Source organism: Hesperophylax consimilis, chromosome 26 (genome assembly GCF_061612785.1).
Source record: "Hesperophylax consimilis isolate HC1 chromosome 26, BYU_Hcon_1.0, whole genome shotgun sequence".
NCBI classification, from domain to species: domain Eukaryota; kingdom Metazoa; phylum Arthropoda; class Insecta; order Trichoptera; family Limnephilidae; genus Hesperophylax; species Hesperophylax consimilis.
The window spans coordinates 9,678,012-9,691,629 of record NC_142861.1 but is presented as its reverse complement, the minus strand read 5'-3'; the positions used below and the strand labels follow the sequence as shown (position 1 = coordinate 9,691,629).

General features: G+C 33.9%; 1 protein-coding gene across 1 annotated transcript; it reads left to right on the top strand.

Moving 5' to 3' along the window:
* The first annotated feature begins 975 nt into the window (after positions 1–975).
* On the top strand, positions 976–13,022 carry Hao (Hydroxyacid oxidase). The gene is made up of 9 exons (XM_089647095.1): positions 976–1,310; positions 5,451–5,602; positions 6,264–6,384; positions 7,747–7,881; positions 8,175–8,303; positions 9,568–9,700; positions 10,698–10,817; positions 12,324–12,435; positions 12,841–13,022. Exons 1-9 carry the CDS (start codon positions 1,177–1,179, stop codon positions 12,906–12,908), a joined length of 1,104 nt encoding a protein of 367 aa, XP_089503221.1. The 5' UTR covers positions 976–1,176; the 3' UTR covers positions 12,909–13,022.
* The last annotated feature ends 596 nt before the right edge of the window (positions 13,023–13,618 follow it).

Genomic DNA, 13,618 nt, shown 5'->3' with positions numbered 1-13,618 from the left:
TTTTAAAGAGACCTCTTGCTTGTGTAGCGGTGTACTGGATGGATAAAAAAATAATTAAATTTATTAAAAATGTTGTTTTCGTCAGGAAGATGAAGAATGAAACAAAAAACACAACAAATTTATTGAATCTCGGGTCTCAATTATTGAATTCGCAATTCAATTTAAAAAACTTATTGAATCGCAAGTCTAAATTGAAAAATTTATGAAATCGCAAGTATGAATTGAAAAATATATTAAATCGTGAGTATAAATTGAAAAATTTATTGAATCGCGAGTATAAATTGATAAATTTATTGATCGCGAGTATAAATTGATAAATTTATTGGATTGCGAGTATAAGTTGATAAATTCAAATCGCTAGTATAAATTGATAAATTTATTGATCGCGAGTCTAAATTGAAAAATTCATTGAATAGCGAGTATATATTGAACAATCTGGTCAACAACCGGTCAGTGGTTGAGTGGGCATAGCGCTTGGGTCTCACCCGAGCGTCGCGTGTTCGATTCCTCGGCTGGCTAAGTCCTCCATCACAACACAAGCAACATTTTCGGCTTTCTGTGGTGGTAGTAGGAGATTTTCAAACATTGTTGGGTTATTCGTAACCTGGGAATGTTTGTCTTTCTTTAAAAAAAAAAAAAAAAAAAAAAAAAATCTATTGATGTACCTACTCTAAATTGAAAAATTTGTTGAATCGCAAATCTAAATTTAAACAGAATTATAATTAATTACCCAGTATCTTTGGGCATTAGCGGGGCAAGAGGGGACTGCGGGCGGGTGTTGCAAACTAGTTAGAAAAACTTTTTTGAAACTTTCAATACTATAGCTGTGCACAAATACATTTAAAAGTGTCCTCTTAAAAATGCTTTGCCTGTACATTAATTATAACTTTCTTATCTTTAGTACTTGGTATGTTTAATAATAATTATTGTTGTGAATCTGCCTCTTGACATTTCATATCAGTTGATTGTGAAATTTTCTCAGGAAACATCCTAAAATAATGACAAGAAGTGTTTTAAATCAATTTCAATGAATTAGTTGACATTATATAACAAGAAGTGTTTTATCAATTTGTATGAATTAGGCAACATTTTTACATAATAGGATTATCACTTTATATCTGGAGATTTTATTAATTTGAATTTTTAATAAGTGTGCCTTCTAAATAAGAATTGAACATGGATAACCTAGTAAGTCTTTGTGATTTCGAAGTTTCTGCTTTGGCTAAACTACCAAAAGCCGCGGCCGATTATTACAGAAGTGGCGCTACAACTGAACAAACTTTGCAAGATAATAAGGATGCATTTTCGAGGTTTGTGAATAATTCTTCTTCAGGGTATTAGAGAAAACATCTCAGACAATCGAAAGAGCTCTGCCGAACCTTGAACTTACTTTCTCACATGGACAATACTCGTGCGCATTATAAATCCAAATGGATTGACTATGACTTTGGGTGTTCGGTTTTCTATTTTCCCATTCAATTTAATTTATCATTCCTCAAAATATTAATATTCAAAAATATTAACTACTTACTATGGTTTAAAACCCCAGTTAAAGTCTTTACCTAGATTTCACGGCTATTTAGGTATATGCCATACATATTAAGGTTGTATAAATTTGGTACATTATGGCAAGCAATTGTTCAAGATGTTTTTGCAAACTTATAGCCATACTATGCCAAAAATCATCTCAGTAGTTAAAACCTAAGCTGGCAAATAGATTATACAATCTCAAGAATCTACTTGTCTACTTATGAAACTACAAATTTTAAGATTTTTGATCTTGATTAACCATTATTTCGAGATTAAAATTTATGTTCAATCACTTTGATAATTTGATTTTAAAACATTTAAACATGTAAATATCTATTTATGTTATGCGCCCACACTTTGAAATATTGTGGAATGGTGTGAGTTTAGAGATGGTATAGTTAACAGAGTCCACAATCTCCGTCTTAATACCATAGTAATGCATCCCTAATCCTGGAGGTCGGGCAGTTTAAAAATCTGTCAGTCACTAATACTGCGGTATTACGGCCGGTATACGCTGTACGATTATATGTGTCACATTTAAAATATAAAATATCTTTGAAATCTTGTGGAATGGTGTGAGTTTAGAGATGGTATAGTTAACAGAGTCCCCAATCTCCGTCTTAATACCATAGTAATGCATCCCTGATCCTGGAGGTCGGGCAGTTTAAAAATCTGTCAGTCACTAATACTGCGGTATTACGGCCGGTATACGCTGTACGATTATATGTGTCACGTTTAAAATATAAAATATCTTTGAAATCTTGTGGAATGGTGCGAGTTTAAAGATAGTATAGTTTTACAATATAAATTTGGGTTCTCCTTATTAGAGTCTAGTTCAGCGATTCCAACACATTATCCTCAGGCCGCTTTCGATCCGCGATACTATTTTTCTGCACCACTTATAAAATATTCAACACTTTCTGTTTTGTTTTGCAATAGAGTTTAGCAGAAAACTTTAGTCTTTCTTCAATGACCAAAGTTTTGCATGCACATTTATTTATATATTCTTAAAGACAGAATTTCGTGGTTTGACTTTGATTGTAGAAAATTATTCTCTTTCGTAGCACAGCTGAGGGCGGAGCCGCCCATGCGGTGAACTTCTCGCGTATGTGGTGCATGCTTAAGTGCGGTGCCTGGAACGTTATGGTGAGACCCAAACGGTTGCACTGGATATTTCCAAGGCCTCTGACCTAGTTTGGCCCCGAGCACTCGAAGGGTACCAAGGGAAATTATTTTCCCTAGGGCGTCCTTTTTGAAGATATTATAAAAGAAAAAAAAACAGCTCTTTTATGTTGAGAACATGTACCTATGTTTGATACATTTTAAAGGCTTACTTTTTATAAAATACCAAAAGTTTTATTCACTCCAGCGATGGAGTATTTACAAAAAAAATGTGTTAAGCGTCGGAGGTTTCCAGGCGTTCGCTCATTCAAAACACTATATCTCCAAATATTAATAGAGAAATATATAAACTGCTTCCTGTAGTTTAAAGCCAATGAATCCACCTGCATTTCATTGTCTATCCCATATTTGTGGGTTTTATAATTTATTTATTTTAAAATTATAAATTGTTTCTACCTAAATTTATGTAGCCATGGCTCAAGGTCCTAGAGTAATGAGACCTAAATATGGGTAGCAATCGTTCGACTGGTTATTGACTAAATTTTGTTTAACGATAAAAATTAACAGCATTCATTGGTTTGACCTTTAGAAAATACCATTTTAGAAAATACAAACAGGTTTGCGACACCATTAAATGCAAAGTTAACCATATCAAGTTGTGTGTATACTACCCTCTGCGACTCTCAATCTTCAAAATCGATAAATTGGCCCACCAACTAAGAAAGGTGGATCATCACTGTTGTCGCGTTAGGTATTATCAGCGTCTTAGCACCTTGGCAACTCAGTGCCCGGAGCGGACTGCTCCAATTGCGCACGCATAGGATCGCCCTGCTGGTCTAGTTCATGAATCATTTTCGCCAATAAGTGGAGATACAATGCCTTATACTTAAGCCTTATATAAGAGTCTGTAGGTTCCGAAGACTGCTATGAACTCTGCATTTGTAGGAAGAAAGCTAGTTGATTCGGAGTATTGTCACCAAGTGAATGCCCCAGTGGAAGAGAACCAGATGCAGTAGTAATTTCTAGGTAATGCCATTATAATTGGCTCCTTGGGGTTTGTCATCATAACATTTAAATAGTTTAATGAGCCAGATGCAATGTTCGATGGCGTTATAAGAAGTAAGCTGGTTTATACTAGTGGTATATGGACTCTGCACCTAACTCAATATATATATAATATACGGGAACAAATCAAGAAAAAATTCCACAGAAATACATTGAACTTAATGTAGGTCGTTGTACCATATGGTCTTACTTGAAGCCACAAATTATATTATTAAATTATAGATTATTAGCCTAGAAACCAGATTTTGGAAAATCTTGTTTGTTTGTTTCAAAGTTTGTTTTAAAAGTTCTGTGAAGTTTCTAATCAAGTTCTGTTATTGTATAATTAATTATTGGCCAATTGTGAAATAATGACAGAACTTGAATAGAACATCCACAGAAATTGAAAATCCACTTTGAAATTTGATGAATTGATCAAATTCTGTGAAACAACATGTCATTAGTTTTAAATTTTCACATATAGCAAACACTCTGTGGATATACATAATTATAATAAAATAACCTTGTTTTTAATACCGCTTTATTTTATATATTTTTAATATATATAAAACCAACCGGTTTCGGTTCACCCTGATCCTTCATCAGGGTTATATAAAAACGGTGACCGGATAAATCATCAAAATGATAATTCATCACATCTGTAGTTATGTTTGGTATTCTTTTTATTAATAAATAACTACGAAATTTGGCTGAAGCGGTTTTTAATAATACATCCGAAAACAATAAATAAACATAGAAAATACAACAAAATGATTTACGAACGGAAGGTTCGAGAATGTTCCGAAGCGCGTCACGTAGGCAAAATAATTAGATCTCGATGTCGCGGTTGCTGGTACTGTACTGACCATTTCGTTCACGTTGTCGCTTATCTAGGTGGAAAATAAAACATTCTCGAACATTCCAATTGCTACAGAAACAAATATTAAAAAAATAAAAGAAAATCCAAGAAGCTTGTTTGGAAACTTCTAGATTAACGTTCGAGTCAAGTAGTGGCGTACCACTACACATCTTTAAAAAGTTATATAAAGTCACGGAAACTGATGAAACAAAATCTTTATTAACTGGGTTAAGTAGGTTAGGTTAGGTTAGGTTAAAAAAAAAAATTCTTTGTTTTTAATGACTTTTTAAAAGTGTGTTGAGTTAGCATGGAACCTATAAAAATATACTTAGGACGGGTTGTTTCGGAGAATTTGAACAATTCATCAAATTTCAACGTTCATTTTCGTGTTCTGTGAAAGTCCTATTCAAGTTCTGTTATTATATCATTATAGGCTAGTTGCTTGACAAAACTGAACTATAAACAGAACTTGAAAAAATCTTTCACAGAACATGAAAATGAACATTTTAATATTGATAGCCCATTCCACTTGGAATGCTATGGCTTATATGCAGGGCCAGCCCCGAGCCAAACAGCGCCTGGCGCTAGTGAAAACCTCAAGAGAAGTAATTAAAGTATTGCATATTATCGACGCCTGGCTATGTGACGCGCCCGGAGCGAACTGCTCCAATTGGACCTGCAAAGCGTCGACTCTGCTTATACATGCCTGAAAACATAGCCACGACTTGTTCAAGATACCACATGTCAGAACCTATGTTCTAGCACAGAATAGCATAAGAGGAATGGTGCTATTAAATGAAATTACAAATACAGAGGATGTAATGTTTGATTATTTACTCTTACTTTTACTGGAAAAATAATTTGTCCTAAAGTAAATAAATTTTAAAAATTCCAGATTGCGAATTCGTCCGAGGTGTTTGAGGGACGTTTCCAAGGTGGATCTCTCCACGACCATCCTCGGCACCAAAGTGGATGTCCCCTTTGGAATTGCCCCGACGGCTATGCAGAAAATGGCGCATGCTGATGGAGAAACAGCTTCAGCTCGAGGTACTTATTCCTTAAATCGGTTGGTTTTAGAAATAAAATCCTTCCTGCAATCTAAAATTAAACTTATTTAATTTCTCTCAGATTTGTCCATGAATTAACTAAAATGGCAGAGAGGATATACTTGACCTCCGCTTGCAGCTTCATTTACATCCATACATTATTTCATAAATATTTTTCTAGAAAAAATTAAAAAACGTCATAAAACCTCAAAAATTGTAGAAAAACCGAATTTATGTGTATAATAGTCGTACCTGAAAAATTGTAGAAAAACCTTATATTTGTGTAAAATTGTGGTAAAACATGAAAAAATGTAGAAAAACATTATTTTTGTGTAAAATTGTGGTAAAACATGAAAAATGGTCTAAAACATCGTAAGTCGTCGAAAAACACTGCAAAATATTGAAAAACCATGTAAAATGTGTAAAAATGTCATAAAACCTCAAAAATTGTAGAAAAACGTTATTTTTGTGTAAAATTATGATATGATGATTTGATTCATTTGATGGTGTCAAGTCCTCGCTGGTGTCTCCGAATTCTTCCATCATTAACTTCCACATCGCATATTTTCCTTTCTTCGTTCATCTTCTCTACATGCCCAAACCATCTAACCATCATCCCTTTCATATCACTAACAGTGTACGTATGTATTTTTAAATTCCAGCTGCGGGTAGTTTTGGAACTATCTTCATCATGTCTACAATTTCGACCACTTCAATTGAAGATGTGGCCAAAGGTGCTCCTGACACCATCAAGTGGTTCCAGCTGTATATATATTCCAACAGGTGAGGTCAATGAGCAATCATTATCATTATCCTATCGTAATTCTTATCTTTATTTTTTATTTCTGTTCTGAAAATTATCTTTAAGTACTTACTTGAAGCAGATGGTTATGCATATTATATAAACTTAGTCAATAAAATATTTTGGATTATGATTAAAATTATATTTTTGGATTTTATCTGTTTTATTATCAATTATAATTGAGTGGTTTTAGAATAAAGCGCACTTTAGCTGATCTATTAACAATTTGATGTTATTATTATTATGTTGAATGTTCAGTAAGTTGATTAAAAGGCTTTATAGTAAGCATTCAAAAATAGACTGAGAGGGAGATATGTAAATTCGAGCGAGCGTGCTAATATTAAAAAAAATTATAATATTTAAGCGAAAATGGTGCAAATATTTAATAAAACATGACTCGTTAGAAATAGAGCGAAAATCTCTTGACAAATGCTTGAGTTGCATTTAAAGATTTACTGTGAATTTTTTCATGCCTATAACATATTAAATAATAGAACAAAACGTGTTTTTAATTATTTTCGGAGCTTACTTTGCGATTTTTTTCTATCGAAGGAATTTCATAAAATTAACATTTCCACATAGCAAATGTATTGATACTATCTTCAAAAATAACATTTATTTTTTTTTTAACTTAAAACTTAAATAGTTAACAAGAAACTTGTAATAAATTGGCTAAGTGGGGGCTTAACCCGTACTTCTTTTTTTATTGTGAAAAATACTTACTTAGAACGGGTTGTTTCGGAGAATTTGAACAATTCTTCAAATTTCAAAGTTAATTTTCAAGATTTTTACAAGTTCTGGAATTATTTCAGTTCTCTCAAGCAGCTAGATAATATTGATATAATAACAGAACTTGAATGGGACTTTTCTCAGAACCCGAAAATGAACGTTGAAATTTGAAGAGTAAATTAAAAAAGTCCTTAGCTTTGTAAAAAATTTAATGAAACTTTAAGAATATTTTCTATGCTTTTAATAACATGAAAGAGAAAAAAAACATTTCTCTGAATATAAGTAGCTATATACCGGGGAAACTACTTTTAGTCAGGGGCTTGCATTCTATTTAAGTACTGCTCACCCTACCGTATTCACATAAAAATATAAATAATATTAAAATTCATTAAATTATTGTAAATTACATTTTCAAAAATACGCACAAAGTTCCGTTTGGATGACAGGTGATAAAAAAGAGACACTGGACAACTCTTTCATGCTGTCTCTCTCAATTCACTTATAAATGTTTTAAGTATTTATTTTTACATATTTTTTTTTATATATCTATTATTTAACAATAATATGTTGGGATGAGTATTGCATACATTTTTTTATGTTTTATTTTATTTCAGGGAGGTGACTAAAGGGTTAATTCAAAGGGCAGAGAAAAATGGTTTTAAAGCAATTGTCCTAACTGTGGACACTCCAGCTTTTGGTGTGCGCAGAGCTGACATTAAAAATAGATTTGCTCTTCCTTCTCATCTCAAGTAAGTTTTGTATTTTACAAGAGTACACCAAACACGGCTAAAGTCATTTCAAGCAAAGTTTCCATTCTGAATGGTGATATTTCACTACCACTATGTATTGATAATATTTATAAACGTGGAGAACATACACGTTTCTTGCTTCATTCACACTATACTAACTCAAGTATTTATATCTTGCCATGTCGTTTTGAGTCGTCCACAATTTTTAATTCCATCCACTTGCACAAGCATAACAATGCTAATGATTTTCTAGTTTTATTTTGTTCAAAATAACTTTTCTGTTTTGTTTTCAGATTTGCCAATTTCGAAGGTTTATTAGCCGACAAAATAAACACTTCTAAAAAAGTGTCTGGACTTAACGAATATGTTAAGAATCTGTTTGATAGCTCCCTCACCTGGGATGATATCGCATGGCTTAAAAGGTAACGGAGTTATGGAGTAAGGAGTTGGTCGATATTGCTCAATTGACATTTTGTAGCGTTTGCTTTAGATCAGGATTACTCAAACTTATTGCCCCACGTACCCTTGTTTAAGTTAATAATTAGGCCCAAATTAAAAGAAAATCTACCTGTAGAAGAAAATATGGTTTTTTTATGTCAATATTTTTATTAGTTATTCCACATAGGTTAGTTTACTGCTAAAATATAATATTACATATGGATAAGTTTCGTGGTACATGCATAGTTACACTCAGAACATTAAAAAGGTTTTTCTCCACTATGAATGGTGCTGTGGATTTTTAAATATCCCTTTCGAGAACTTCAATTACTGAATTCGGGACAAGAAAATGGTTTTGACGTTAATGTGTCTGGACATTTTTTACGTAAGGACCCCGTTTTTAACCACTGATTCATTTTTAAAACTGTTATTTGAACAAATTTATCGCCACCGAATAAAAATATCCACACGAAATGACTTAGGTTAGGATTAAATGCCATTTGACGTTTTAAACACCATAGATATCCCACTGTATATCACTCAGTTCTCAACAGTTTTTGTATGGAATTTAAAGGATTTCTATTGGTAGTCATTACATTGACATCACAAAGCATAAATATTAGGAATGTCACAAAATAGGGTCGGAGTTATACCCCCCTGCGAGCGCGCTTGCCAGCCAACCAGCCGCCATTGCGTAAATCTTTCCGCGAACCCTCTACCGTCTAAAGGCGAATCCCACTTTGAGAACCCCTGATTTAGATCAATGCCAGGAACAAAACGCACACACTTTGTTACAAAATGTCTGACACAAGTGATTCTTTAGCCAAGTTATTCGCTACAACCTCGCACGACAGATCGTGGGTGACTGGCGTTGCCGACGAGTTTACATAATGTTAGCAATGTGTGCCTATGTACAAAGCGCAGAAGAAATACCGAGACACGCGTCTCACCACCTCTCGAAACATCAAAACAAGCTTTCATAAACTCACTCACAACCTGAACATCACAACTGCTATAGCTGTATACCTATTCATTAATTGCTCCGCCATTTTGAAGTCTCGACGACATGAGTGGTAATGACTTCGACCGGCTGGTCACAGGAGACTAGCATCGCTGACAAGTTTACAAAATGTCGGCATTAGGCGCATATGTACGAACATCAACGCAGATGTACGGCGGTAGTCGCCAAGATAATTGAATCGTAGAGTATCAGATAACTGCTAATTTACATACCTATATTTTTTCCAGCATAACCAAGCTTCCAATTATTGTGAAGGGAGTGTTGAGAGGGGACGATGCGGAACTGGCAGTTAAAAGCGGAGTTGCAGGTATTATCGTGTCAAATCACGGAGCGCGACAGATCGACGGGACACCAGCAACTGTGAGTACCTATACATAATATTAGTCTCTTCGAAAATAGCGATAAAAGTCCACTGCAATTATCCACAACAGCATCTAATGATCTATCTATGGATATAAATTCAACTATAGTAGATTGATATGGTAGAGTGGTCCAAAGCATCAGTATTCTATGCAGGCTCCATAGATTCAATTACTCCATTAGCTAAGTCATTCATCATTGCAAGCAACATTTTACACTTATACATAATGTCGGTAGTTGGAGTTTTTCAAATATTGTCGAGTTATCGTAACCCAAAAATGTTTGTTTATTATATTTATACATTGTGCGATAATCGCGTAAACTATCGACACATGGGTTAGATTATAATGGTTATAATCTAGGCAGGTATGTAAATTAACGCTCTGTTGATTGATCGCTGAACCACAAATATAAGTATTCGCAAATGTGACATACGGAAGAGTTGGTTGTGATGTTCGATGATATGGTTCTTTTGGTAGCGCTCGTATGGTGGAGGAATTCACAGGCACTCGTATAAGATTGAGCTAATTATAACTCCGGCTAAAATTCGAATCGACACATCAGTTGTTTTCTCGGTACGGTGGTTTTGTCAACTGTCATTAGATGACGTTTTCGCTCCGGCGCGGGCGGCTCGATTCCACTCAAAGCAACACTGCACAGATTCAAACCAGTAAAATTTGAATCCTAGCCTCCTTATTGGTTGGAGCGGAAAAAGCATTAAAACAATTCAGCATCACGAAACATACATGGTGTCAGGAAACTAATGGTAAACCAGTTGGAGTCGATTTTATATAACTTAACACTGGAAGATACTCTCAGTATTGCCCTAGTTGCTGAAAAAGTGGAGTAAGGTTTTTGGGTTCTCCATGTGATTCAGATTCACTAGTCTCCCTCTTGTACTACGAGGTTTCAGACACTTTGTGAAAAAAAAATAACAAAACGATTTTTATGTATTTTTGCACTTATTTGTGAAACTTAATGTTGAAATTTTTTTCAGATCGAAGCACTGCCCGAAGTGATGGAAGCTGTTAAAGGAACGAATGTAGAAGTATATCTTGATGGAGGAGTCTCACAAGGGACAGACGTTCTGAAGGCGCTAGCCTTAGGAGCTAAGATGGTACTTCATTTTAGAAATTTATAACATGATACACGTCTTCAGGTTAATCCAGAAAATCCCATAATATCCCAGAACGTTCAGATAGCGTAAAGTACCTCATGCTGTGTATCCTAAAGGGAAATATGGCATGAAAGCGTGCTAACCGTCGCCAAGCTACAACCAAACTGTGTAAACTATCAAAGCGACAGAACCAAAGTTATCTGTTTGGTCTGTAGGTAGAAAAAAATCGTAGCATCGCTGTGCTTAGATGCTATTTGCAATAGTATGTAGGGTGAACGATGTTAGCAGCGTGTTTGTGCACCCAGTTTCATACTAATAATGGTTGGTGGCCCATCTCCTTTATTTCTATTATCTATGGACTATCCTCTTAAAAAATGAATGAACCTTTCTATGGTAAAGTTCGAGCTATAAAACATAGATGGCTCTAGTGTAGTTAGATCTTAGTGGTTATCAGAGATGTGCTTTATTTCAAATAAATCCATTTCAAATGGAAATGCAAAATGCAAAATGGGTATTTTCCATTTTGCATTTTAAATGCTTTTCTCAATGCATTTTCCATTTTAAATGCTTTTTTGCAACATTCTTCCTACTATCTCCACTCATCTTTTTTTCATAAGCCCCAAATATCAGTCGGTCCTCAACCTCGCTATGAGAGATAATTTACATTTGTCAAGTTGCTCCCTGGTAGGAGCCCTGGCAATTGAGTGATACCATTACAAAAATTACTGATTCAAATACTGAACATGGGGCCATGACGCTGTAATATTAAATGTTAGATAGCAGTTTCTATGTTTTTACGTTGGCAACATTTGTCCCGCGCAAATTTTTTGTGGTTTCATAATCTGTAGTCGTGGTGTTTTTGGATTTACCATCATGTAATATGTTTGTTCTACATTTGTGTCCATTATTAAATGACAAAATTGTTTAAAAATTCTATAATTATTTTAATTGTTTGACCTGAGAAACCATTTTGCATTTTCAATGCATTTTGAAAATAGGTATTTTGCATTTTGCATTTCAAATGCTTTTCTAAAAACCATTTTGCATTTTGCATTTTCAAATGGAAAAGTTTTGACCCATTTCCATTTTGCATTTCAAATGGTTTTGGGTACCCATTTTGCACATCTCTGGTGGTTATAGACTTATCCAACAGATGTCGGTAGTATATAAGTTTGCCCCTCCATGTTCAGAACCGAGGTGGGTTAGCAGTTAGCTTTATAATTAATTAATTAATTAATTAATTAATTATAATTATAATTTGAAACTTTTTTCTTTGTCCCACTTGTAAATGTACCTATTTGTTATTCACTTTTTTGTAAATGTTAATTATCGATATTGCAATGTTCTGGTTCATACTGTTTTTGCAAATAAACAATAAATAAATAAATAAACTAAGAGATTTTAAGAGCATAATAGAGAGTACATTGGCCTCCTGGCGTCCTACACACTCGTTCCTGATTATAAGAGTTTTGTAGTCTAAATAAAGACTTATTATTTTATTTTCAGGTGTTTGTAGGAAGACCAGCTCTGTGGGGTTTAGCCAATGGAGGTCAAGCCGGAGTTGAAAAGGTGCTTGGTATATTAAAAATGGAATTCGAAAGTTCCATAATGATTGCAGGTATGTGAATACATAATGTTATATATTTTATGGTTCTATGACAAAGACTCCTAACCTAACATAATCTTTAATTTTTACTATTTTTTATTTTTTCACTGTTCTTCGTTATCCGTTTACTGTATTTTATATTTTGCCAAAGTGCTTAAAATTTGCAAGTGACTAGCTATTTATTATTGCTTGTCTTATTTCCTAGTAGTTTCTTTTATTTAAGTAAGGAAAAATTATGCTCACTTCGCATATACACACATATAGACATTGTATACCCATAACACACTTCTATTGTTTTATTTCATCATTGCCGATTACCATGTGACAAAATATTTTACATGAACACGAACAGTCTCTGTACATTTCGAATTATCGATTAATTTACAGTTCAATTAACCAATGTTATTTTTCTTCCAGGATGTTCGAATGTGTCTGAAATAACTCCAGATTTTGTAACTCACCAATCGTCATATTGCAAGCTATAAAAAATGAGAATTACAGAGTTCAATTAAATAAATTACACACACTGATTGTTTCAAATAATTATTTCTGAATAAATTTTACAAAGGCACATGTTATTACACTAATAAACTTTGGAATAAATAACATTAACCTTTTGAACGCGTTAATTTGCTCCGTTTTATCTATACCCGTACGCGGTACATATTTTCAAATACCTATGCATGCAATTAAATGTCAAATTATAGCATTCTGGCATGATTTATTGGACTATATAGACAGAACAGATTACTCTCCACAATATGAAAACAAATCCTCGTGTGTCAACACTCTTAGATGTTTATATAAACAAAAACATAAAATTTCATACAAAGACGTACCGTATCTTTTGAATGTGGTCCCGCCAATCACTCGGCGTCATAAATAAACCACTCTCGGTGTGTGTGTACTTAGGCCACTGTGTTTATAGACACAAGTGGGACACCATGATCACTTATCATTCTTAGTTATGAAAAGTTGTGAATGACATACTAGTACTAACGCCATCCGTTGACAAAAATGTAAACTAAAGGACTAAAAGGCGCGAAGAGGCGCACTTAGTTATCGATCTTTTTTTATGAAATACAATTTTATTTTTGAGAAATTCTTGTAGATGTCAGCATCGTGATAGTTCTACAAATGTCCAAGTGAGCAAGAAATACATTTATGACGAAAGAGAGCGGGAATATCGGCCGTC

Coding starts and splice junctions, on each gene's coding strand:
- Hao (XM_089647095.1), top strand. CDS start 1,177: ATGGATAACCTAGTAAGTCTTTGTGATTTCGAAGTTTCTGCTTTGGCT. Junction 1,311..5,450: donor AATAAGGATGCATTTTCGAG/GTTTGTGAATAA, acceptor TAAAAATTCCAG/ATTGCGAATTCGTCCGAGGT. Junction 7,882..8,174: donor GCTCTTCCTTCTCATCTCAA/GTAAGTTTTGTA, acceptor TTTTGTTTTCAG/ATTTGCCAATTTCGAAGGTT.